Consider the following 27,985-nt stretch of genomic DNA (forward strand, 5'->3'; position numbering starts at 1 on the left):
AAAATCGGTTGATTTCATAAATCATGGGGCCCTAACAATCGAACATGAAGTTCGGGGCCCCAACAGTCCCATTTGAAGCTGAATTTTCAATCATCAAATCGGTTGATTTCATGAAACATGGGGCCCCAGGAATTGAACATTTGTGAGTCGTAGAAAGAGTTTAGCTGAAATAAAAATTTTGGAAAATCTCATTTTGTGTAACAACGAAATTTTTACTGGGGCCCACCGGGCATTTGCCCGGTTGCCCGGTGGGCCAGTCCGCCCCTGACCAAATCATACAATATTCAACCGTGGCAAATGGATTAGTTTGAGATAAACTAAGAACAGATCATCTACAAGTCTCCTACGAAAACAAGACGATACCACTTATCACCACGGATTGTGCGTATGTAGTTTTAGGTAATTCGAGAAAACAGCGCGTCAACCAACAAACTCCCGCCGCTGCCAGCAGCAAAACTAATTGCATATTTACATGTTGGGTGAAAGTTAGGCAAAGTTACAATTCAATTTCAAACTTACTGTTGTTCGCAAGGTATTTACCAGAGAAAAACTAGTTACCCTGCAGCGCAATACTCCGCAGTCGGGCGGCGGAAGATTCGGGCACGTTCTCCGGGAAAATGGCATTGTCTAGACATTGGCACATGTAGTTATACTTACTTATGTGCGAACAAACCGAGAGGGGCAGAAACATGATACAGACTATCACAGCTCAAGCTGCTCAACCCAGCAAAGGGTTTTATTCAACGGTATTCTATCACACACAGTCAGTGCAGGAAATATTTCTTGTAAAACTAAATATCCTTTGGTGTGACGAAGCATTCGGAATGTGTAGAGACTGAAGATTACGACGACGACCGACAAGGCGGTCGCTCTTTCGTTTTGGTTTAGAATATTTCTTGTAATGGCATGAGTGAATTTTCTGAACCAAAACGGAGAGAAAGCGAGCTGTTGGATGCCGGAAAGTGCCTAGTTTCTGGTGGGGTGTACTTCTTCTAATGAAAGAGACCGCGAAAAACGGGGTAAGCGGAGTTTTCCAAGAAAGCGTTGCTGGACGGACGGACGACGAGAGGAGAGCATTATTTGAATGTGATTTACACAATGCGCGGATTAAATATGGGAAAAGTTTAGTTTATTATGGTTATAATATTACGGCACGGATTTCATGAAGTGTGGTGTGTTGGCATAAGGAAGCGGATTGTTTTTGGCAAGTTTGTTGGAAAAAGTTATGATTAGAGGAGATTGTGGGGGGATTGTGGGCGGATTTCTATCGTTGGATTTGGAACTTTCAGCGGAGTGGCTCGAATAACCTACATATATCTGCTATTGGACATTCATCATGGAGCTAACCAGCATTAGAAGTTTAATTTATTATTTCATAGAACCATTGGCAAATGGAACCAGCAGAGAAATGGTACAGTGAATTATATTGTCTATTTTATGGGACATGAGATAGGGAGTTCGTTTTTAAAAGAAATCTTGTTGCTCTGAAGAAGCGTTAAAATTACTTTCTGATCAAATTATGCTCATCTGGTGACTCTTTAGAGCAGTGATGGCCATACTGCGGCCCGCGGGCCGAATGCGGCCCTTCAAGATGTTTTGTGCGGCCCGCGGACTGATTTGAGAGATGGTGCACTTATGAGTAAATTTTTTGATGACACAGGGGTCACTCAAATCAGCCGTAATGCCTCGTGCATTTAGTAGTTCCGAATAATTTCCGGTTTAAATCTTGTGGTAATTCCCAGAAAATGGTTTTTATTGCCACATATTTTGCATTTTGTTATGCGCGGAAATGGCCAGAGGAATTTGCGGCCCGCGACATCATGGGGCGATCTCATTTGGCCCGCACCATGCCTATGCCTGGGCACCACTGCTTTAGAGCATGACCGGTAAGTAGTTTTTTCATCAGAATTCAGGAACGAAAAAAGTTAAAATTTTATCAGTGAAAGAAAAGGAAGAGGTGGGGCATTCAGCATTTTAGAAATATGTTGTGACCTGGAAAAATTACGTAGTCGTAAAATGGCAGTGTCTTTTTTATTGATCACAAAAATAGTTGACTAGGAAGTAGATTTGAAATTGTAGATGAAATTCGACCTAAAATTAGACTCAAATTAAACTTGATATGGAGATTAAATTAGTCTTGACTTTGGGCTTGAAGCTTTACTTCAAATTGAACCGGAAGATATAAACTTGTAATTGAAATTGGACTTGATATTGAATGTAAAATTGGATTTGAATTTGGACTTGAATTTCACTTCAATCCGGACTTGAAATTAGTCACGAAATTAGGCATGAAATTGAACTTTTGGACATGGAATTGGTCTTAAAATGAAACATGAAATTAGACAGATTTTAAATTGGATATGAAATCAGAGATGAAAACGGATTTAACGTTTTACTTGAACTTGGAATTAAATTTTATTTGAAACTGGGCTTGAAGTCAAACATGAAATTGGACTTGAAATTTAACTTGAAAGTAGTCTATATTTTGCAATAATTTGGACTTGAAATTTTACTTCAAATCGTACTTCATATTTTACAAAAAGTCTTACTTAAAACTAGACTTTAAGTTGTACATTCTTGAAAATTTAAAGTTGTATTTATTAACTTGGAAGTGGGCCTGAAATCGGAGTTGAACATAGAATTAAAATTTTACTTGTATTTGGACTTGAAATCGGAGTTGAATTTGAAATTGAAATAGGACTTAAATTAGACTTAACATCGAGCTAAAATTAGAATTAAGTAAGGATTTAAATTTTTACATAAAATTGCGCTTGAAAACATTAGTGTGCCCAGACATAAACAAAAGGAGGAGACCTGGAATTTTCAGAAGAATGTTTTGGCCTGGTAAACAGAGTATTTGTAGAATGGCGAATTTACTATTGCTTACCACAAAAATACCAGTCGATTGGGTTGAAAACTCCGGATAATTGGATTTGAAATTAATACACATGGATATTAAACTATAAATAAGACTTGGAACTCAACTAGACATTAAAGTAGAAATTGTACTTGACATAGAGCATTAAAGCAATTTGGATTAAAGATCTGAGTTTTTTTCAAATTTAAATTGAAATTGAACTTAAAAGTGGATTTATAATTAGACGTTAGTTGAATATAAGAATGGAATTACATTTGAAATTAGAATTGGAATTGGAATTCAAATTTTACTAGATTTTACTTTTTTTGGGCTTGAAATGAGAGTTTAAATTTGACTTAAAATTGAAATTAAAATAGACTTGTAATTGGGCTTAAAATGGGACATTAAACATGGGACATGAAATTGAACTTGGCATTGGATATTAAATTAAACTTGAATTTCGACATGATGGGCACCTCCCAGTTGGCCTGGAGGTATGATTTTTATATTTATTTTTATTTTTATTTTTATTTTTGTCTGTCACGTTCATTCTGTTTTTTGCTTCCGTTTTTTCGTTTGAACTGGAGAGTAGGTTTTACCTTTTTCTTTGGACCGTTTTCCTTGTTTTTCTTTTTCTGTTCCATCAACCATTGCCCATTCTCAGTTCGTCCCATCTTTCTTCTTTTATATCCCGTTAATCCTGTTTTCCCGTTTTCCTCGGTTCCTCTTGTATTTCTGTTCCATTTTTCCTATTTTTCTATACCAACTTTCCTTTAACGGTATTGTTTTCTTTTCCTGCTTCTTGTTTTTCCTGTTTTCTGTACGCCAAGTTCTATTTTCCTCTTTTTCCTATACCGTTTTTCCCTTTTTTCAGTCCTGATTTATCATTTGTTTTCACTTTGCTGTTCCGTTTTTTATCTTTTGTCTTCCTTTTTCAGGCTTGCTTTTCCTTTTTTTCCAGTCAATTCCATTTCTATTGTGTTGCTTTCGTCTGCTGTGTTCTTCTTATAATGTAATGGTTTTCCACCTTTTCTGTCATGTTCCTTTTTTTTGTTTGCCGTTTTATTTTTTTTTCTCCATTTTCCTCTTTTTCTCAATTCTTCATGCACCATATTCTCTCCTTTCATATTTTCTCATTTTCTTTTCCTCCATTACTTTCCCGTTTTTCCTCTGTCTGTGTCCAGTATGCCCTTATTTTTGTTTCTCGTTTACGTTATCGTAAACGTTTCTTCGTTCTTCGTTTCATATCCGTTCTCCCTGTCTCTTGTTTGTCCAGTCTCCTTCCTTTCTCATTTTCTCTTTTTTTCTCCCATTTTCTTCTTTTTCAATTTTTTTTCCTTGTTACGTTCTGTTTTCCCTCCCATTGTGTCACGATTTTTGTTTTGTTGATCATTATTTCACAAGTTTTTCCTCTTGTGTAATTCCGTTTGTTTATTTTTTGTCACATTTCCTCTGTACTCGTTTCTGTTTTTCTCCAGAAGCAGCAAGACACGGCCTACCTATAGATTCATCGTTGTTCCACCGGTGAATATGTTAAGAAACTTTATTTATATTTTCATTGAAGTTGAAATTAAAATCAAAGTTGAAATTAGACTTGACTCCATTTATGTCTCGATTTCCTATTTTCTCGATGGTTTCTCTTGTTTTCTGTTTCGTTCTCTCTTTTTTCCTCTATCAGTCTGGTTTTCCTTCCTTCTCTCTCGGTTTTCGTTTTTTCTGGCCACTGTTTTCTCTACGTTTTCTTTTCCTATCCCATTTTTTGCCCCTTTTAGCACTGATTTATATTTAGTTTCCGCTTTTTTGTTCCGTTTTTCGTTTTTTCTTGCTTTTTCAAGCTCGTTTTTGCTTTTTTTTCGATTTCATTTATGTTTTCTGTCCAACTCTCGGGTAATTTTTCAGATAGACCTATGTGACAATGAGAGATTCTCTTCGTGCCTCCTCTCTTCCGTTTTTTACGGCGATACTAATGCATTTTAACACATAAGCTTTGTGTTCGAGCACATCTAGCTTAAATTACCTTTGTTTAAAGGATCTCATCATATGCATTCTTTCTTTTTAATCTCGTTTAACCATTAGATCGTTATTAGTTCAATTTGGTCATTTCAATAGCCTTTGAATGTCAAGGGCAAAATATTTGTATAGGCTTTGTTTCACCTTTATTATCTTCAATTCCATATAAGCCATATACAAACGAGAATAATCATCAGTCGAAATAAACCATTAGCAAACACACATCTCCGGGCATTATCACTTGTATAACGCAAAGAGTGGTAAATTGAATAAAATCAGTTTAGTTTAAAACCGTGTCTGATCAATTCCCAAAAATCACATTCGCCCCGGCACCGGCAGTGAAGTCCGTCGCGCAAACACTTTGCTTGAATCTGCTGCCGGAGTCACTAGTTAGCTAAATGTTTTGAAAATTTTCTTTTCTAAGCATTAGTATCGCCGTAAAAAGCGGAAGAGAGGAGACGCGAAGAGAATCTCTCATTGTTACATAGGTCTATTTGAAAAATTACACGAGAATTAACCCCTATGTTATTGTTTTGTTTTCGTTTGTTCTGTTCTTGTACTTAATATGCACTGCTTTTCTTTCTTTTCTGTCACGTTCTGTTTTTTATTTTGTCTTGTTTGTCTTCTGTTTTTTTTCTCCACTAAGTAGAAGAAATTGCTTGTTCTCTTTTCTCAATTTACCCGCCCCTAAAATTTTTCTTTTTCTTTTCCATTTTATTCCTGTTGTTTTTTTTCTTTTCTGTCCGGTTTATTCTCATTTTCTTTCTCGTTCACCTCGTTCATTTTATCGTTTCTTTTTGTTTTGTCTGATTTTTATTCTTTTCATCTACGTTCTCCTTCTTTTTCTGTCCAATCTTCTCTTTTTGCTTCATTTTCTCTATTTTTTCTCCAGTTTTCTTCTCTTCCATTTTTTCTTTTTTCACGTCTTGTTTTCCTTCTCATAGTGTCACGATTTTTCTTTTGTTTTTTTTTTATGTCTGTTTTTCTTTTTTTCTCGCATTTTCCCGTTTTATATCCCCTTTATCCAATTTTATTACATTTTCCTCCGTGCTGGCTTCCGCTTTTTCTCCAGAAGCAACAAGAGACGGACAACCTCTGGATCCATCAATAATCCATCTGTTATTAAGTTGATGATGATGATGATGATGGAGCCCACCTCATTCCCCTACAAAGGTTTGAGATAGTCGATTTATCTAATAGATAATTAGTGAATTTACATTTGAACCAGGTAGGCAAACAAAACGATCTGGTTTTTGACACAGATATAAATTCCTGCGATGGTATTCAAATACAAGTTATAACTATTAAAAATATATAATTTTTCAAGTTATTTCCAAACCAAGAATCTCCAGTATCAATTTGCAACCTTCTGCCAGTTACCAAGATGTTCATATCATTTTGGTTAAGTTAAGCAAATTTACTTACGTTTTCATTGACGTTGATCATAAAATCAAAGTTGAAATTACACTCTAAATTGGTCCAAAATTAAGTTCAATTTCATGTTTAATTTGAACTCGAAGCACCGAGCACCGAGTTTTATTTAAAGTTCAATTTAAAGTCCACCCTTAGTTTAATTGGAGGCCCAAATTTAAGTTCGATTGTTCGCCAATTGCATGCCAAAGTAAATGCTAATTTCATGTCTAATTTCAAGCAAAATTTCATGTCCAATTTCAAGTCTAATTTAGTCTCAATCTCAAGCTCAATTTTAATTCCTATTTCAAGTTTTATTTTGTGTTTAATTTCAAATATGATTTCAAGTTTAATCTTAAAACTAATTTCAGTTACCATTTCATGTCGAATTCGAGATCAATAACAAGTCAGTGCCATCCAGATCACGCCTACATTCAAGTCCAATTCAAAATAAAATTTTGCACTTATTTTCAAGTAAATCTAGTTACAAATCTAGATCCCCTGAGGTGCCCAGACTGAGACACATCTCTCATCTCTTCTATGAAACATTATGTATAATGTTTACATATAAGTTCTAATTGCAACTTACGATTCTTTGATACCAACGATTAAAAGATAATAGTTTTAATTATTTAGGAAGATAGTATGCAATACTATTTTCTTTTAATTTATGTTTTCATCTTTTACGTTATTTTAGCAAATATTGCAAATCGAGCAAGAAGCAAACGATGCCCACTCTTACGTGGTGGAGTGTGAGAAGCATAGCATCCAACGCTTACTCCAGTGATGCAGGCGCACCTCAAACAACCATAGAAACTGGTTGCATACATTCTGCTACCTACACACTCGCACAGTCTTGTCACATCTTTCTGCACAGCACGTGAGCGCGAGCGGCACTTATGAGGTTTTCAGCTCAAGAAGCAAAAAAAAGCTATTTATATCTCGACTATTTTTGATTAAAATGGAATTTTACTTATTTATCGAATACTAAACGAGGCTGTATTTTCCATTGAGCATATTTTTTTTTCATCAAGAGGAACCTTTGAGAAGGACGTATTTTGAGAATTTCTTGTCACTTGTCATTTGCTTTTTGTTCAGTAGTGTAAGGTTCTACCTTTAAAAAAACTACCTTTGGCTTGTCATAGTAATTACAATTATAATATTTGTTATTAATCACTACTAATCACTACTACTACACTACTAATCACTATCATTAATAAATTATATTAACTATGAAATCTAACTATGGTTCCAAACTTTGCAAGCGGCGGCGGTATAATTCAATTAGTTTTCGATGCAGTATGGCCAGGGTTTGCCTAGTTGGACACTAGTTTTCTCAAGAACATGGAGGACCGGCATGCGTTGAAAACTTGTAGAGAACATCCCACCAAATTCTTCTGCAGATGGCTCACATGGTTATATCGGGTTAAACCATGAACGAAACGTACGCAGCAATTTAATGCCACACATGATTAGCGATTTGATAGTTTGGGATTGGTATTGACCGGTGCTGCAGAAACACTTAAGTATAGTATTCGGAAACCAGCATGAATCTTCCACATTGTTGGGCTATTAAATCGTCCCACTCTGGAGGTTGTTCACACTGCCCGACCTCTGGATGATCTTACCGTCTGTCTTGATGCATGTTACCGAAGGAAAAGGTCCAGTTACTCGCCGTCGTCGACTTGTTTTAAACAGCGCTTTGCTTTTGAGGTTTGATTGCAAGCCCGCTTCACTGTGATCACCCCGAATTTTTTTTAAGTCGGCATTCATTATCTTGATTATTTCCAAAGTGCAGGGACAAAGACGACCGATGTATAGTTGTAAGACATCAGCATATATATGGATGGAACAAAACCTAAGAATTGTCGGAAGATTGTTCAGGCAGCAGCAGAATAGCAATGGTCCAAAGACTGAGCCTTGCGGTACACCATATGTAGATTGGGCGCATCTGGAACAGAGAGTGGCGACCCCCACAGTATACTGTCTGTTTTCTGCTTTGAAGATATAGATACAACATGTTCACAACCGCAGAGGAAAAGTTGAATTGAGCCTCTAGTTTTGTCAGCAATTTCCAGTTAGGGGCAATGTCAAAAACAATAGGAAAATAGTAAGAAGCATTTTTCGCCGTGCAAGTTTTCAATTTTAGGGTTTAATATATTATTTTTACATGAAAATATTTATTCTTTATTTTAAAATATTTACTACTGCTAGAAACTAGTAAGAGGCATTCCCTTAAATTGAACTAACTTTTGTAGTAGGTAACCAAGGCTTATTAGTGGTGAAATATCGATTTCGCGGAACAACCCGTTTAGCGCTCAAGTGTGCTTGATCCAAATTAACCGCAAAGCCAACAATCACAGCCGGAGACGAATTCTAACATCAATCATTGGCTGCCAATCGGAGGAGGAATGCAAGCTGCATATTTCGAACCGACTCGCAGCAGAATTTCTCGTAAATATCTCAACATTCTAACAATTCCATCAACCCTTCACGTTCTGGGGCTCCACACGTGTTTGCTGGCTAGGATCCATATTGTGCCAACCAGGAAGCAAAACATTACCTGGGCTGCACCTAGAAGCAGCAGCAGCACCGGAGAACTGGCTTCCCCATCGGAAGCCGCCACCACCATTTGGCAGTGTGTGTGTGCACGTTGACAATTTATATCCTTTCGCGCGGTAGGAAGTCACAACACCGTCCTACCTTACCTGCCTGGCAGCTTGACTATTTCTCCCCGGGACACATTCCGGAGCATTCAGTTCAGCAGCCGTCGAAGCTGCCGTCTTTAGTGTCTTCCGCAGCAGCCTGCTTTGGCATCGGAGGTGGTTATAATTTATTCAATTAGTGGAGCTTCTGTGCGACAATCTAGAGCGATTTAGTCCCGTGATTACTTCCTTGTGCTTGTGCTGCTTCTGCCGGATCAGTCGGGGCTGGCTTCGCGCGTAAGTTGCACATAGATATTAAATGCTAATAACTAGCTAGCAGCGACTGCCGTCGCCCGTGTCGCAGATACGTCGGTAAACGGTTCGCCTGGCGATGAGATGCAAGTTCGTCTAAAGACAGAACTGATAAGGTAGGAGAAAATTGAATCGTTGCTCCTGTCAACCCTGCTGAACTGTGCTCCTTTCGCTCTGCGGAAACATGTTCCTTGAAGCCGACATCTTAATCTATCGACAGTTCAGTACTTAGGAGTTGGTCAAACCAAGCTTTACCTAGCTGTAAGGGTAAGCTGGCGGTTCAAGAGAATGTCAGTAGAAGAGAACGCTTGGATAACTATCAATGACATCTCAGCTCTTCGCCGATGGAGGTCGACTTAGAGTGGAAATATGCTGTTATCCTTTAATCCTTGTGAAACAGCTACATAGCTGACCGACCAGAAGACTGCATACCTGGCCTGGCGTGCATACAATTGACACATATAGTGAGTCGAAGTTTAGCATTTGGCTTTCTTCCCTTTAGCAGTACATCGATGGGTGACGACGATGATCTTGACTGTCTTCCCAGATGGAGACCAGAGTGACATCGTAGATTACATCCTGCTCGACAGTGTTATTAAGTGTTTCCACAACGACGTTATTATAGAACCCAGCGAAAACCACTTAAGCTTGAAAAATGGCTTTGAAAATTCTACTGTCTGTCCGACAATTTCGCAGCATCCATTGTAGCGACGCGATAATAAAACTGCAACACACTGACTACCACTGGGAGAGACAATAAAAAGCGAATCATAACTCATCTCGGTCGGTCGGCGACACATTAGCGCGTATTTCGCTAAAAACTATGCTATCTGTCGTGTTGTCCGGCGGCTAGCGAAATTGGCCGCCATCCCGGAGCGAAAGGCGCGCGGCACGGACGTACTTTAATGTCACTGCACTGCCAGAAATTATGACCGCCAGCCGGTCTGATGGTTCCGCACAAGCTTCTCACTCCTCGCCATTCCGAGGTGCGGTTGTTAACGGGTTTGAAATTGTTTCGGCAGCTAGTTAAAAGTGGATCCGAAAGGACAGCCCGTTTGTACCCTTCATGGAGATGATTTACTAATTAATTTATTGAAGAATTATAGCAGAAGCTATGGTTACAATTTGTTCTGTCAATTTCGACAACTGAAGAGATTTCGAGAAATCTCAGTAAGGCACAACTTATTAACTTTATGGTAAAAAAAATTATAATTTTAAGTCAACTCAAACAACATTGCCTTACCGCACAAACATCAACAGGACCAAAAATATATACTTTCAACTTCTGTCAGTTTGCAAACTAGCGTGAACCGAAATACCTCTTTCCGGAAAATGTTGCCAATTAGTAACTTTTCCCTAAAGCTTTACTGTACAGTTTTTCAAGCGCCAAATAGGATCAACTGGTAAAAGTGGCCAACTTTCTCCGGCTCTGGTCGGTTTTTCTAGCTAGCTTTGATGGCATTCGATATTAACTGGACCGGGTAAATAGTAGGTAGTAGCTACAACTACACACTGTCCCGTACTGTGTGGTTGGTAAATGTTTTGCACTCAGAATTCTGTTTTTTTTTTCGTCCTGCCATGACTCCCGCACAAACTCGTCCGATGAGCGACGTACACACCGCACTCGAAATGAGGCGACTTATCGGCTTAATTTAATGAAACCGACAAACACAAGCGATCCGGAATGATGGCTGTAATGGAAGTTTTTTGTTAATCCGGTTCAGCGGGGAGAGGGCATTCCATTGCCCTCATTCACCCGAAACATAGCTCAGCAGTTTGTGTTCAATATTTAAAAACATTTACATCGTGTAATCTGATAAATATGGATTATCACTACAGAGGTCTTATGTTTGCTTTATTTTTCCTGTTTGTTTGCAGCCATGGAGTACCCAAAAATTACCGAACACCCACTGGACGTGATAGTGCCCCGGCATGAGCCCACCACGCTCAACTGCAAGGCGGAAGGCATCCCGTCGCCTACCATCACCTGGTACAAGGACGGTGAGCCGATCAAAGCGGAGCAGGGATCGCATAAGATTCTACTCCCCGCTGGAGGACTGTTTTTTCTGAAGGTAAGTTAAGATAAAATTTAAATTGAACAAAAGTGAGTGAATGATTAAAAGCATAAAATCTTACAATTTGTAGTTACTTGTTAGCGCTGCAGTCATTTTTTCGTGATAAATTATGCAAAATGGTAGTTGCAGCAAGCGGTAGATCTGCAGCTCTCTGGTTGTGTGCTTCTATTCCTCATTCTTAGTTGCACTGAGTAATAAAAAATGGAAATTGCTCCTATTTTTTCGACTGCATTCCTCTGCCATTACGGAAGAGAAGATTGCGTTCGCTTCGCTGCGGAATACTGGTCCGCGCGATTCGGTTAAACTGTCGCCTTGGGTAATAAAATCATTTGCTTACTGACTGCAGAAAACAACTCCCCAGCAAAAGAAAAAAAAAACGACCAGACTGCCACCACAGGATAAAGTATGCATTGCACGAAGGATGCATTATTTTTTCCACTCGTTACTCTTCGTGATTTCTAACTGCTTTAAGTTGATCACGGAAGAAAAATAGATCCTTCGTGTCAAAGTTTCATATGTCTTTAGGCGAGCATATAGGAGGACGATGATGATGCTTCAGCACGACAGCTTCTTACATTCTCACACACATAATCAAATAAATGTTGATTATAACTCCAACAAAACCGCTGTTGAAAAGGATATTTGCTTAATTAGCCCCCGTCCCGTAGAGCACCTTTTTGTTTCAGCCTATCACAAGTCGTAACACCTTCTCAGTAGGTCCGGAATCCGGATGCTCATCGAGCAGGCACTTAACCTTCGACACCTAACCAAACTTTCACGATTATTATTTATATAATATTAACCCCAGTTAAGCATATTTTTGCAACGTGCCGAGTGATGGTGGTGCAGAAAGATAGCCTCCCCGTGCGTTTGCTGGCGCTTTCACCAGATCTACCGTTTCTTCGGAACATTTTTCATCACCCTTCCGGCGGTGTTCAACCCTTGTCAATTCGATCTTCCATATATCAAGTCGACTTGCTACCTACTTGCTTCCCCGTTGAGTGCCAACCGGACTGCAACAAACGGTTCCGATGTTCCCATGTTCCGATGCTTCTTTCAAATTATTTTTCTAATTTTCCAGGTCGTGCACTCACGTCGCGAAAGTGACGCCGGCGTCTACTGGTGCGAAGCCCGGAACGAGCTCGGAGTGGCGAGGAGTCGCAACGCGACACTGCAGGTGTCAGGTAGGTTGTTGACGGCGGAAGGATCCATTTGTGGAGAAGGGAGAGGGTTTCGGGAAGAGTCGTAAAAGAAGGGCGGCTTTCGCTGTCTGGATCGATATTGCATGAACATTAAATTTCCATTTTCAGATCTCTTCAAGGAAGTTGAATAAAGTCTGAATCTTAATACATAGGCAAATTGTTCAAATGATTTCAAAAGCTTCATTTTATTAGTCCATTTTTGGGTTTTAACTAGCTAATATTTTCGGTTGAAATCATTACGTTGGATTTGCAGTTTAAAACAGGCTTGCAAGAGCCTCACTCATGTGCTGTATTTGAGGCGAGCATGGCAACGAAACACTTCGTTATTTTTAACCTCATAGTGAGCCTTGAAGTGTTTCAACACGAAGCTCCCGAATCATTGGAAAACTGCACTTCATGAAATATTCCAACTGAAGAGCGCTTGAAGAGCAGCTTTACTACACATTGAGGATTGCACATTGAAAAATTTCAATGGAATATTTGCTTTAGAAGATACTTCTTCAAATCTTATTTATTTACGCACAGTTACTTACATTCACTTTTTATTATAGATTATATTCACTTTTTATGTTTCATACGAAAGCTATTTTTTGAAAATCTACACAACACAAAGATTATGAAAAGCATCAAATTTCTTGAAATTATTTTGGGAAGTAATTTTTTATTGCTCTGAAACAATTTGATGATTGGTCCTCGGAATGGCCATTCTGCAACGGGTTCCCGTAGGGATCCGCGTTGTCATGGATGTTTTTGGATAGAATACCGACAATATTGATATCAAAATTCATCATTGTTTTGAGACATTTTGATGATTTATGATCGAACTATTCGGTGCTGGCCTTACAAGCCAGTCGTCGTATGTTTGAATTTCGGCCGGGAGGTGCTGCTATAGAGTCAGTAGGATCATTGCACTAGCCCCGTAAATGTCCTGTACTCTAATAGTCGGCTGCAAAGTCTGTCGATAAATAAGGGTCAAGTTCTCAACAGGACGTTTATACCCATGGCTTTGCTTATTACTGATAAAAGTCCCGCGGAAATTTGTTCCAGAATCGTCCTACCGTGGACAAATCATCAGATAGAGTCAAAACCATGAAAAACGATCTTCAGGGGTAAATTTTTAAATTTGTATACCCTTATTGCCGGTGTTGCCAGCCAAATACTTCTATGGCCGCATGAAGCCCTAAGGGAAACCGTTGCAGAATAGGCATTCCAAGTACCAATCATCATATTGTTCCAAAGCAATGAAAAATTACCTTCCGTTGTAATATGAGGTATTTTGAAATCCGTTCTGGTTTGAGAAATCAATTGTTACTGTTGTTTTACTATTCTAAACAGTAATTTAGAAGTTGAAATTTGAAAAATTATTGAAAAATAACATTATTTCCTTAATCTCGGATAAATTTGCCAATACCGGTTTTTATCAAAAGTGTCCAATATCGATCGCTCAACTTTCACCCCTCGTTGTAATTGTCCTCAGATAATTTAGTGATGTTAACATTTTATTGCTAATACTCGCCCACCTCTATGATTAACGTCACTACTGGCCTTACAAGCCAGTCATCGCATGTTCGAATCCCGGGTTTGAGAGGCTGTTAGAGTTAAATTATTATAACTCTGGCGCCGTAATTACCTTGCACTCTAGCAGCTAGCTGCAAAATCTGTCGTATAAAAACAGAAGGTTCAGTGTTAACATTGGAATGTACCACCTAGGTTTTGCTTCTATATCTCTACATGCTCTGGTTTATAGGTCTGACCGTTCTCATCTCATAAACCATTATTTGCTTTTATAGTGAAAACTGATAGAAAAATGATTGCAAAAATAAATTTGAAGGTAAATTTATGATTAACATTCGTATAAGAAAATCGTAATTTATTGATTTACATTTATATACAACGTACATTTGCAATTCCTATCAAAAAAAAAAATTAAGGTGATAAAGCATACTTGGCATTTTGAACTATGAATATTATAAACATAAACTGTACTAGTCCATAGATCATTCTTGAAAGTTGCTAGTAAAAAATAAGTATATTTGGTAAAATAATGTTGCAGCAGAATTTCACAAAACAACATAAAAAAAACTATAGCGATAGAACGCATAATGTGATGATAAATTTATGCAAATTCAGCTTGAGTTTTGCTCTCTGAGGATTTTCGAACTTGCTGTAAATACTACTCTTCAAACTTTGGTACCTTGCTGCCCATATTACTATGATTATATCCAAAACATAACAAATGTTTTAATTCCGGAACACATCCTCGTAATATCAGATTTCCGGAAACCAGCTGAACCAATTCCGACTCCGTTGTCACCATACTAGAAGTGGATATGTTCGTGAATCTTTGGGTACTAAGAGAATTCAAATTGGTCGAAAATTGCCAAAGTTTCAAGCATTTTAATTTGTGGTACCCGGGTACGCTTGTCGAGCACATAATGGTTAATTTTGATGAAGGTCATGATTTCAATAAACAAGTTTAAATTTCTGCATCTCGTGATTTGTGCATATATTACCCAAAGTCAACTTTAGCAAGATGCACAATTTTGAGTTTGATAGCTTTTGAGCCGACTTGTGTGAGCGTGAAATATTTCGCTCCCGAAAACTCTGAATTTGCACTTCAAGGCAATCGGGAGGAGCTTTTTATTTCTACTCAGAGCGATATGGTAGCACAACGTAGCAGGCATGATGCATATGTTCTTCGCTGCATTTGCACTTCAGTATTGATGAAGATGAAAATTTTTTCAGAGTGAGCCATGGAACTGCTCTTGTGAGTTTGAAGTGTTTTTGCAAGCCTGGTTTAAAATTAATTTAAATGGAGCCTCCATATAAAATGTTGGAATGTTGGCTTTTGTTTGCAAAAGTTCATTAGAAGTGACACCAACTTCTGGATGAGTTCTATGTTTTCATGTTTGTAACGAATGTAAATCACAATCCTACAAAGAAATTGCTGCAATTTTGAGATACAATTTTTTAAAGAAATAAAATTGCGGCAATACAATGGAGATGCAGGCTTTTTGTTTTTACTAAGAAGGAAAAGCATACTTTTGGTAAGTAATCTGATTGCTTTTTGCTGGAAACATCCATTGCCCTCAAGCTAGAGACAAAACTTTATATATTTCAAAAACTGAACTTCAAAAACAAAATACTTTATGGTTTTGATTTTTAATATGTTAAAGAGTGCCCCACATCAAATTGCATCACGGAAGAATAGCTGTAGAAAATTACCTAATTGATCGATCCTTTTCAAACTTTCAGACAATAAAATATAACCCATTAGTAACCTTCAGAGGTGGGCACCGCTAACCGAAATTTTAGCTTCGCTAACAGCTAAACCGCTAATTCAAAACGTTAGCTTCGATAACCGCTAACCGCTAAATGAATCAAAAATTTAGCGGAAGCTAACGCTAACCGCTAACCGCTAAATTTGTTAGCAGCACAAATTTAGCAATACTTTTTTAAAGACCAATTTTGAAAGAAGAAAATCTTTATTGCAAAGGTATAAGAAAAAATATATACTGGAAAAACATGAAATAATTTCGTGAAAAAGTTGCAAGCATTTACAAAAAAAATGTTTTGAAGAACATTACAACATTTAAAATGGATGAAATGAAATTACGAGTATTTCCATGAGGCATGACATAGTTTTTTTTCTGTAGAAAGTTTTTTTAAAGAGTTTTCCAAACAATATTTTTTCTAGATTGCCAAAAATTTTTTGCTCTACTACATACACACTTGGTTCCTGAGATATGAATTGTCAAAGTGGTACAGCAATTCTCCGAATGAGGAGATGCGTGATGCTGTTCGCTCATCGGCTTCTGTCTATCGACCAACAAAACTGATTCTTGGAATATTGTTAGAGCCCGGTATAAGCTTGTTAACTACAAAAAACCAAATAAATTGACTAACAGTAAAATATTTTAGAAATTCGACTATTTCGGTCATCACTCATTAATGATGCTTGGTTCAAGATATATGATTTTTTAAAATAATTTATGTGATGTAAGTGAAGTAAATAAATCGAAAAGTTTTTCTTGGGGTTTTCTGAGAATGTATCTCGAGTTTTTAAATATTGATTTATTTCATGAGTCAATTAACTGTGCTCACATACAAAAGTTTATGAAGTTTTGGGATCTTTCGATCCAGATCTATGCGATTACATTGGTAGATAATAGCTAAATAGTTGAATTAAAAGAAAATTTTCATGTTTCATAACAATTTTCCTCTTGCTTAAAAAAGTTAGCGGTTTATTTAGCGGCACATAAATTTAGCGGAAGCTAACAAAAACGCTAACGGTTTTAAAAATTAGCGATAACGCTAACCGCTAACCAAAATGTTAGCTGAGCTAATTAGCTGTTAGCGGATTAGCGGAATTGTGCCCACCTCTGGTAACCTTTTGGCATATTTATTTCAGTCAACTTCAATACCATAACCTACGCTCGCACCTTACGCTTAATTTTACTCAAAAACTTTGTGCAACATCTCGCTGCAGCTTCTTCTGTACGGAAAACCACTTTTTCTTTTCATGCCTTCCTCAGCTTTGACCTCCTTGGGATGCTTCCGTAATGCCTGCTTCATAATAGTCCAGTATTTTTCGACGGGCCCTAGTTTCAATGCGTTGGGGTGCACTCTTAAATGATTCTACCTGTAAATAGGTCGGATTTAGTTAAAGCTAGGTTGAAACTACTCAAAATGCCCTTAAAGTGTACAAACTCAAACTTTGGGTAAAAATTTCAACCAATTTTGGCTACTTGCTACCGATAATTGAATTATTCTCCATGACAAATAACGCAATTTTAAGTTCCTACTACCAATTTTTTGGTTGAAAAACTACTCAAAATCTGAGTTTGTACACTTTAAGGGCATTTTGAGTAGTTTAAAACTTACTTTAACTAAATCCGACCAATTTACAGGTAGAATAATTTAAGAGTGTGGTTCATCCTCACTATCACGGTTGTTATAAAATTGTTGTGGTAACCAAATTATGACTAATTTCAGTCGTAATTCGGTTGCTTCAACAAAATGGACCTATAGTGTGCTACTTGGGTTGTCCGTGGGTGCGAAAAGAAACCCCGTTGGCTTCGTACCACTCCAGGACATCCTTTGAATAGCGACAAGAAGCTAGATCCGGCCAGAATCGTAGGATCGTAGGACCCTCGTGTTGCTTCAACAGAAGAAGCAGACGCATCCGTAGATACTCCTTGAAGTAGATCTGACCATTTACAGTCCCGGTACTCACGAACGGCGCACTCTGTTTGCCACAGGAGCAGATCGCTTGCCAAATCAAGTATTTCTTGGTAAAGTTTGAAAGTTTCTGCATCCTTACTTCCTCCGAAACATCAAACTTGTGCTGGACGGTAAAGAACAGTAGCCTTGGAAGCTGCCGGAAGTCCGCCTTTACGTTATTCTCATCATCCATGATGAGAGATTTGAGAATTTTTCAGGTGCTTGCGCAAAATAAATTCGCGACGTTGCCTTTCGAGTGACGCCATTTTTTCCAATTTTCGAAAAACTGACCGCGATAAAAATACAGTATAAACAATACATTCTAAACTACTTCTACCAAAATTTTCAAGAGAAAATACTCAATGAGTAATTTTCTACAGCGATTCTTCCGTGATGCAATTTGATGTTCGACTCCCTTTATGTAAAAGAAATTCAAGTTTTCTGGTAAAAGAAATTCAAATCCCGGTTCCCAGAGTATAACAAAAGGGATACACAAATATGATTGACTGAAGTTTTTGGTGCGTCTTAGTAGAATACGAAACCTGGAATTAAATTTTATTTATTTATTTGCTATAAGTCTTCCACCAAGGCCGTACAGACATATCTTATTTTATCTATACCTATAAAGAAGGATTTCTGTTTGTCTGTCTGTCTGTCTGTCTGTCCGTATGTTCCTTATAGAATCGAAAACTACTGAACCAATCGATATGAAAATATGCATGTAGACGTTTTTTGGGGCCAGGAAAGGTTTTAGTGATGGTTAGAAACCCCTCGCCCCACTAAGAGGGGGGGCTCCCATACAAATGAAACACAAATTTCTGCATAACTCGACAACTAATCAAGCAAATAGAACAAAATTTGGCATGTGGGTGTTTTCGGTGACAAGAATTTATTCTATGGTAAATTGAGACCCCTCCCCTCTTTATAAGGGGAATTATAACTCCTCTCCTCTTTAAAAGGGGGGGCTTCCATACAAATTTCCTCATAACTCGAGAACTAATCAAGCAAATGGCACCAAATTTGGCATGTGAAGGTTTTCGAGGGCAAGAATATTTTCTATAGTAAATTAGGACCCCTCCCTACTTTAAGATGGGGGCTCCTATACAAACGAAATGCAAATTTCCTCATAACTCGGCAACTAATCAATCAAATGGAACCAAATTTGGCACGTGGGTGTTTTTGGAGACAAATTTTTTTTCTATGATGAATTGGGACCCCTACCCACTTTAGGAGGGGGGGCTCCTATACAAATGAAATTCAAATTTCCTCATAACTCGAGAACTAATCAAGCAAATAGAACCAAATTTGGCATGTGGAGGTTTCTGGAGGCAAAAATATTTTCTATGGTGAATTAGGACCCCTCCCAACTTTAAGAGGGGGTGCTTCTACACAAATGAAATACAAATTTCCTCATAATTCGAGAACTATTCAAGCAAATGGAACCATATTTGGCATGTGGGTGTTTTTGGAGTCAACCATTTTTTCTATGATGAATTAGGACCCCTTACCTTTTTAAGAGGGGGGCTCCTATACAAATGAAAAACAAATTTCCTCATAACTCGAGAACTAATCAAGCAAATGGAACCAAATTTGACATGTAAGTGGTTTTGGACGCAAGATTTTTTTCTATGGTGAATTGAGACCCGTCTCTTCTTTAGAAAGCGAGTTATGGCCCATCTCCCCTTTAAGAGGGTGGGCTTTCATACAAATGAAACGCAAATTTCCTCTTATCTCGAGAACTAATCAATCAAATGGAACCAAATTTGGCATGTGGGAGTTTTAGATGGCAGAAATTTTTTCTATGGTGAATTACGACCACTTCCCCTTTTAAGAGGGGAGCTCCTATACAAATGAAATTCAAATTTCCTTATAACTTGAGAACTAATCAAGCAAATGAAACCAAATTTGGCATGTGGGAGATTTTGGAGTCTTGAATTTATTTTATGATAGTTAGAGACCTCTCACCCCTGTGGTAGGGGGATATGGACTCTCATACAAATAAAACAGAAATTTTTGCGAAACTCAAAAACTAATCGAACTCGAGAAATTCGAGACTCTTCCATAAAACATTAGTCAATACAAGACCACAAAAACTATAGTAACACTAGATCTATAGTACTATAGTACTATAGTAACTATAGTAACACTAGATCATTCAGGACGAGACGGTCGCGAGTGTTGCCGGTGACCCGCCGTCGGAAGCGCCGCCCACTGGGGGGCTTGCAAAACTCGAGATTGTGACAAAGATCATCCGAGATTCATGATTTATGTACAACACAGGCTAATTTGTGGCAATACAAAGTTTGTCGGGTCAGCTAATTTTAAATAAAAAGAAAACTTATCCAATTTAATTCTACTATGTATATTTATTCTTGACAGATACGTAGTTCGCCTACGACTTGCAGGCTTCCTCATTGTCGTAGGCGAATTACGTATCTCTCAAGAAAAAATATACATAAAAGAATTAAATTGGATAAGTTTTCTTTTTATTTAATTCTAGGTACACAAATATGGTTAATGTTGTATTAATGATATTTAATATAATTTGTCTTTTTAATCAAACCGTTAGCTTGTAAGCTCTTTTTAGAATTTTCATTACCTTTCAATTAATACTAAAATCACAGAAATCGGTTTAGTGGTTCTAAAGTCATGAATTTAAAAAAAAGTCATCAAGGCAAAAATAGTGATTTTTGCAAACACTCCAACTAACAAGCGGGTATTTTAAGAAGCCAAATAGAAAACCATGGGTCGTAAAGGAACAAGTACGCGAAATTTGAACGAAATCGGACAACATTTGTATTTTATAACACTTGAAATTGCTGAACTATGTTATTCTTTTATTAGATTTTTACGTACTGGAAGATTTGCGGCTTAAGCTGACTAGTTAATCAAGTCATTCCATACGCGTCTCAATCCAAATGAACTCAACTCAGTTCTGTATAATTTGCCAGTGTGCCTAACATGTCCGAATCCAGAAAATATGCCTTGGACAACATTTTTACAGTGCTGGAAAACTTCAAAAAAAGTCGAGAAAGCTACGTCTCTACCCCAACGAAACACCTTAGGGTAGCATATTCGATGTTCCTGATTTACTTTCGAAAAACATAAAAACATGCATATAATTGAAAATTTAAAAACCAATAAACAAGGCAGAAATATTGTGAATTTTCCTTTTTTTCCGACTTATTTTTTGAGTTTAGTGCCTCCTTGCAAAATTTTCATGGAAAACTTTTTCAAATAATTTAAAAGAGAATATAGGAAAAATAGAGGAAAGCGATAGAGGAAAAGAAAAATGGAAAGAAATAGAGCACCTAAGTAGCACCCAAGTTTTATTTTGGTCATTATTAGAGTATAATAAAACCTATATTGTTACTTAGTCAGGAAATGGACGAAGGGAAAATGTAAGGGAAAGGGGAAGGGAGAATGAGGAAGAGAGCGAGAGTGAGAGAGAATGATAGAGAGAAAATAAGAGTGAGAGAAAATAAAAAGAGTGAATGAGATAGATAATGAGAAAGAGAATAAACATAAACATAACATGGATCAGTGTTGCGAAGCGCACCCTAATTGTGGTCCAAATTTCTCACACATGCGTTCTCGTAAAGAAAAGAAGTAATGCGAAAGCTCGCGGGCTGCTGACAGTTCACGAGCTGTTGGTTTCGTGAGTGGGCTGCGTAGAACGACGCTTCGAGACTGGGCGCTCGCAAGTGTGAAGGGCAGCAAAACGTATGCACACAACACCAGTGATTAGTTGTCGTACGCTTGCATCAGTGGAGTAAGCGTTAGATGCTCGCGTACGAGTTGGTATCGTAGCATACCGCCCGTGTGCTAGGACTTAGTTACCAGAGATGGAATTAAATCGCTTCTAGCGATCAAGAACATGGCAGCGATCATATTCAGATTCATTGAGATCACTATTTGTAAGCGACAAAGCGATAAACAATACATGAAATCATGTTCATTGCTTGATTGCGGTGAGAAATATAACGCTGTGATTGATTGCTGAGAATTAATAAGCGAAAAAATCTTGTGATTAAAGCTAAAAATTCAATGTTTGTCATGAGTTGAACAGATCATGATCTGTGCGTTTGACGATAACTTGCAGATTCGATTAAAATCATTGATTTTTCATCCCAAACCAATGAAAATTGCGAAATTAGGACATCAAGAAACATAATTGGGACAGTTATTCCTCATCGTTCCTGTCAGTGGTTGGAGAACTCGCGAAAAAGTGACTATTTGAAACAATGCACATCCGTCACGAACATACACTATTCGCCTGCTTCGCCGATAATACATCCATCGGCTTTGAATTTTATCACGACCGTTACCTCATTGTGAACAACGGAATTCGTTCAAAAATTGAATATTGAACAATGAGTGTGGCCGATTTAGCGGGTATATTATGCCCGGGGACGCCGGAAAGTATTCAAAATAATATCATCATTAGAATAGTTTAAAGTAGTGTTGGTTGCTTTTTAAGCAGCAGAATGTGTTATTTCGCACTTTTGCGTTGCACACGATTTATACACGATCGTATATTCAACGATGCCATGCAGCGTGAATGTATGTAGATCATTAATTATAGGCAAATTTATACATTCGATTCTCTGTTTTCTCGTGACAAAATCCGTTGCCGATGCTCGGTGTATATATTCATTTTGCGAATTTTCCAACCTCTGCTCATTGTGCAATTTTATAAAGTCCCTGCCACGTCCAAATGTGGGTCGTTAGAGAGATGGGAAGGAATGTTAGTCCAATACTTGTTGCTTATAAAAACTATAGGGAATCCTCTGCATCATCACAAGTATTTCGGAGAAAGGAGTTTTTTTAGTAGAAGGAGAAATCCCAAGTAACTACGAGGGAGATCCTGAAGTCATTTGGTGCTCAATATAAACCTCCACAGGAAAGCGATGGTATACGAGCTTCAAGGTCCACAAGCAAACCCAAGCCTATTCAGCTTCATCTTCTCCAAACTTGTTATTCAGGAATTCAACCTGATTCCTGGCAAAGACCTCAATAGCCGGATAATGACGATAGGAAAGAATGGAATTATCCGATTCGTGAATCAGGAAATTTGAGCACGTTGTTACTTGGATTCAGTTAAATTAAATATTTTAAAGCTCAATTCACTTGGATGGCCAAAACATCTCAAAACATTGCTAAACAATTTTGTGAATTTTGTAAAAAATATATATCAATGTTTCCCAGTCCAAACGAAACCAGAATATTAGGTAGCAACAATGTCAAAACCCATCACGTCGAAGTTTTAACTGAAAGGATACAAAACATCAACAAATGAACTTCCCCCATTATTGATTGCACTTTGACGCAGCAGCAGCAGCAGCAGCGGTGCTCCACCAAAATTCATCCCTCATTCGTTCAGGGTTAGATACTTCACTCCATACGCAGCATACTCTCCCCATCCATGTGCTCAACCGTACCGTACGCCATCACATTCATTCATTATAAGCACGTGCGAATATCATTTTGCGGAAACAAAACCAGCGGGTGGTGACTCCCGGGGAGCCATCCACCCGCATCGGCCAGTCTGCGAGACTGCGAGAAAAACTTTCCATTCACAAATGAAACGAACGAAGTGTTTCGGTCTTCGTCAGTTGTACCGTTACCCTACGACCGCAAATAAATACGTCAATTTTAATTTATCATACTCGTCCTTTTCCTGGCACCTTCCACTACTGCGGTGTGGTGGGGTGGCGATGGAAGCGACAAAAATTGCGACAGTACGCAACAGTGCGGCAATGTCAAGCACTCCACCACTAAGTGAAACAGGTAGGCACGGTGCGTGGCAGGGCGTTTCCATTTCGTCGGGAAAGACTGTGCGTCTCTTTCATCGCTATTTTTGGAAAATAATTCATGTGAGCAGAGCACCTAGCCTGCTAGCTAGGGTTGACGGAAATTCATTGCAATGATGGATTGGCAAGGCCCAACGCCAAAAGACGATTTGTCAAAAGAATTCGCACGGATGACTTCAACAAAAGGTCTCCCCCTACCACGACGGGTACCGTCAGCAAAGCGGACTAAAAGGACCCAGCTTTTAATGTAATTACGTGGTTGGAAAAATCTTTGCTTTGCTGAGGCTGTGGTAACGCGTTTAAAGCATTTGTATGTTATTGAAAACAGGCATGCTCGGAAGACAAGCTTGATTCGTAAATAAAAAATAACGGAAAGGATTACCTTTGCGATGGTTGATGGCTTTTGAAAGCCAAAGCGAAAGTATTCAAATAATTGGTTAACGGTTTATGGCTTTTTGGTTTTGAAAAGAGCAACCTCAATGATTCATCGGAAAGCACTACTGCCTGGCGCTCGTTATTCGCTCCAATTACCGGCGTCCATCGCATAAGTACTCTTCACATCCATTAGTATGTAAAATCAGTAGTAGCACACAATCAATGAACCTATTGAAAAGCCATGTAAGAGCATATCGGAACATGTTATTCAAATCAATGAACGGTTCGCCAGTTATTTATCCATTCGTTTATCTGAAAATTAGGACGATGGAAAATTTATTCTAACAACCGAATTTGATTCAGCCAAGGAATGGTTCGCTCGAACAAAGATTATCCTGACTTGTGGTAAAGTTATCTTGTACTACAGGACCGACCGACTGGAAAGATTTCCGCCCAGTATTTGGTGCAAGACGACACGTCGTCGGCCACAGAACAGGATCAGCATATGGTGAGATGTGTCCTATTCTCCTCTGCATACGACGGAGCTAAAAGCTGCAGTTGATTGGACTTGCACTAGCTTCGAAGACACCGAATATCCTGTATATATAATGATGGAAAACATGATAATAGAACAAATTTTACACAACGATGCGTTTGAATCGTAAATAAATTGAACATGGTTTGCACAATGAAACAACCGGCCTGGCAGCCTGTCTTTAGTACAATTGTGTCGTGACAAGTGGACAAACAATCGGAGCGAAATTGTTCGATGCGACGAGTTGGACCCTACATGCTAGTTAGGCTAGACTGGAGCGGACTTTGTGACGGCTTGTTTCAGTGGAACGTGGTGCGACAGTTATTTAGTCCACTTATGTATCAATCTGAAACGGGTTGTTGAATCATGAGAAAAATGCATGAAGAATTTACACCTTTTTACCTATTATCAGTTTTATTATCAATCGAAATATGATTATTTTTTTATGCAATATTCCGCGTAGAAAACGGATTATAGAAAATCGGATGATCGGATTATAGAAAAACCTAGTTGATCCGTTAAAGTATCCCAAGTAACAAGTCTAATTACGTTATTACTTTACTTACTTTAATTTTAAAAAGGTTTTATTGCGGTTTTGGTCAGGAAGAAACTAAAATGATTTTGCTTGAAATCGAGATTGACTATTCAGTTTATTTGATTAAAACAACCAGTTTTCGAAAATTGCAAAATTGCGCTTTGATTTTATCCACCTATCGTATCAATATGTACGATAAAATTCAATGCAAATATGCCGCAAACCGACGGAGACTGCTGAAAATATTGTAAATATTATGTGGGATGTTTTATTATGGGCGCTATAAATCAAATCGATCAGGATGATCTGACAGTAAAACTTTAACTTTTCTGCTCACGGAGGTATTTTCAAGCTAACAAAACTGGCGGACTAGTTTAGCTTTTAACCAGAGCAAGATGTATGCTTTATAGCTTTGTTGCGAAAACCTTCATTGAATTATGGCACCAGGCTGCCAAACAGCTGTCAAGCAGCGAAAGGCATAGTTGGTTTTATTGCTGCTTTTTACAGTATGTGATAAGACTACCTAAGCTTATAGAAATTAGTCTTGGAACTGCACTATAAATTTAAGTTGAAATTGGACTTAAAATTGAACCTAAACGACATAGGGCATTACATAAGATTTGTTTTATTTCAAATACTACTGCAAATTGAACTTAAAATTGAGTATGAAATTGAACTTAAATTTGAAGCAATTTGGACTGAAAGTTTTTTGGGCTTAAAATTTGGCATGCGATTGGAATTGAAATTGAACTTATCATTGGACATTAAATAAGACCAGAAGCTAGACACGAAGTTTTACTTTAAATCAAGATTGAAATATTTCGTGTCGCTTTCCCCCACATTTTATCTCTTTTCTGTTCTTGTTTTTCTCTTTTATATTCCCATTTTTCACTTTTTGTTCCGTCTATTCGTCGTTTCTGTACTGTTTTCTTGGTTTCAGCTCTCCTATTTCTTCTTTTTGCTTCCATTTTTCCTACTAGTTTCTAGTTTTTTTCTTTTTATGTTCCTTGGGTTTTAATATTTTTTGTGTTTTTTGTTTCATTATTCCATTTTTTATTTCCTGTCCCACTTTTTGGTTTTCCGTCCTCTTTTTCCTCTAGTTCTCCACATTTACTTTTGAACATTTTTCCGGTTTTTCTCTTTTCGTTTCCCTTTTACCTTTTTTCGGTTCTTATCTTTTTATAATTCATTTTATCTGTTTTCCTTCTCGTTTTTTGTGTTCGTCTTTTTCCTCTTTTAGATGGTCTTCTTTTCTGTCACGTTTGTTATGTTTTTGGATCCCTTTTCTTAACCTTTCCTTTCTTATTTCCGTCTTTCTCTCTCTCCAGTTTTTTCTTTTTTTGCCCCATTTCCCATTCTCATTGTGTTCCGTCTTTTTTTTCTTTTTATATCCTGTCCTGAGTTCACTCTCTCTCTCTCTCTCTCTCTCTCTCACACACACACACACACACACACACACACACACACACACACACACACACACACACACACACACACACACACACACACACACACACACACACAAACACACGCGCGCACACACTCACTGTTCTTGTTTTCCCTTTTGGGTTCTTTTATTTTTTATTCCGGCTTCGTTTTCTTGTCTTTCAATTGTTCTCATTTTCTTTCTCATTTGCCCACTTTTTCTGTCCCGTCTTCCCTCTATTTGTCTCGTTTTCCTTTCTTTTCGCTTCTTAATGTTTGTTCGTTTTCCTTTCTCGTTTTTCGCCCTTTTCAATACTGATTTTCCTCTTGCTTTTCTTATTTTCAGACTTTCAACTTTCCTCTTTTCTAGTATTATTTTAGGTTTATGATTCTATTTTTACGTTTTCGTCTATTCCATTCTTCCTCTTATTATTATGTTCTACTTTTCCTCCTTTTCTGTCGTGTTTTGTCACGTTTCCTTTTCCGCTTTTTTCAGTTTTTTCTCCGTTTTCAGTTTTCTCCCTCCATTTTCCTCTTTTCTGTTCTAGATTCGTAGTTTTCCTGCTTCCATGTTATATCATTTTCTTTTCGGAGAAAGAAGAAACCGTGGGCAGAAAGGGAAAAACTAGAGAGAAGAAGAGGAAAAACGAGACAAGAAAGGGAATATGGAACAGAAAATCAAAGATACGCAAAGAAAAATCAAAATGGAAAAGAAGAATATCGAAAGAGAAAAAAGAAAATCGATAGAGAGAACGAGGAAAACGGGAAAAGAGGTCAAAAGGGATATAAGAGAATAAGATAAGAGAAGAAAGACATAAAACGGGGGGATATAGAAGAACAGAAAAACAAGAAGAACGAACTAAAGCTAGAGATAACACGGAAAAGAAAATGATTAAAAAGCGGTAGACAATAAAGAAACCCCGGAAAGAACAGCCCCGGAAAAGGGAGCCCAACACCGAATAATCTAATCTCACACTAACGCAGCCAATTCTTGAAGGCATCTTGGAATATGACGATTACTTGAATCAATCATTTTTCTTGTCAACGGCCAGGCCAACTGCGCAGCATGTACCGCAAAGAGAATTCTAAGGAATTAAATGGAACCAGGAAAAATATCTAATTACATTAAACTCCTTGAAATTAAAGGGAAGGAAGAAAGCGTGGACCTTCCGTACCAAACGCTTCCCATGTACATAGATAATGATTTATTTACAGTCTTTGGGAGTATCTTTGCTAATAAAGGTTAGGTAATACTCCGGACCCTCAGGGATGAACTAATGGCATTTAGACCAGAAGCCAGACTGTAAATGGACAAGGATATAGCGCCTTATTTCGCTGTCTGAAAATAATTTAGTTTGCCAAAAATATTAGTTTAAATCATATAATAGAGTAAGGAGGGGTAAAAGTGCAATTCAATGATTTATCGGTACGGATTCAGAGTAAATTGACTACATTGGCATGGATGGGTGACTACTTTGACAGCTTGAATCTAACGTAAACTTTGGCTGCATACGAAGCATAGTTGCTGAGTTATGTGCAAATGTTATTTTAGGGCGGTTTTGATGTAA

At 37.8% G+C, this 27,985-nt stretch overlaps 1 protein-coding gene across 1 annotated transcript in view; it reads left to right on the plus strand.

Annotated features, from left to right (window-relative positions):
• Positions 1–11,114: 11,114 nt before the first annotated feature.
• Positions 11,115–27,985, plus strand: part of LOC128742388 (roundabout homolog 2-like) — a 52,070-nt gene continuing 35,199 nt past the window's right edge. The window contains exons 1-2 of the mRNA XM_053838734.1: positions 11,115–11,306; positions 12,391–12,493. Coding sequence (XP_053694709.1) covers positions 11,115–11,306; positions 12,391–12,493 — 295 coding nt within the window. The remainder of the gene's footprint in view (positions 11,307–12,390; positions 12,494–27,985) is intronic.

This window comes from Sabethes cyaneus, chromosome 3 (assembly GCF_943734655.1).
Source record: "Sabethes cyaneus chromosome 3, idSabCyanKW18_F2, whole genome shotgun sequence".
NCBI lineage: Eukaryota > Metazoa > Arthropoda > Insecta > Diptera > Culicidae > Sabethes > Sabethes cyaneus.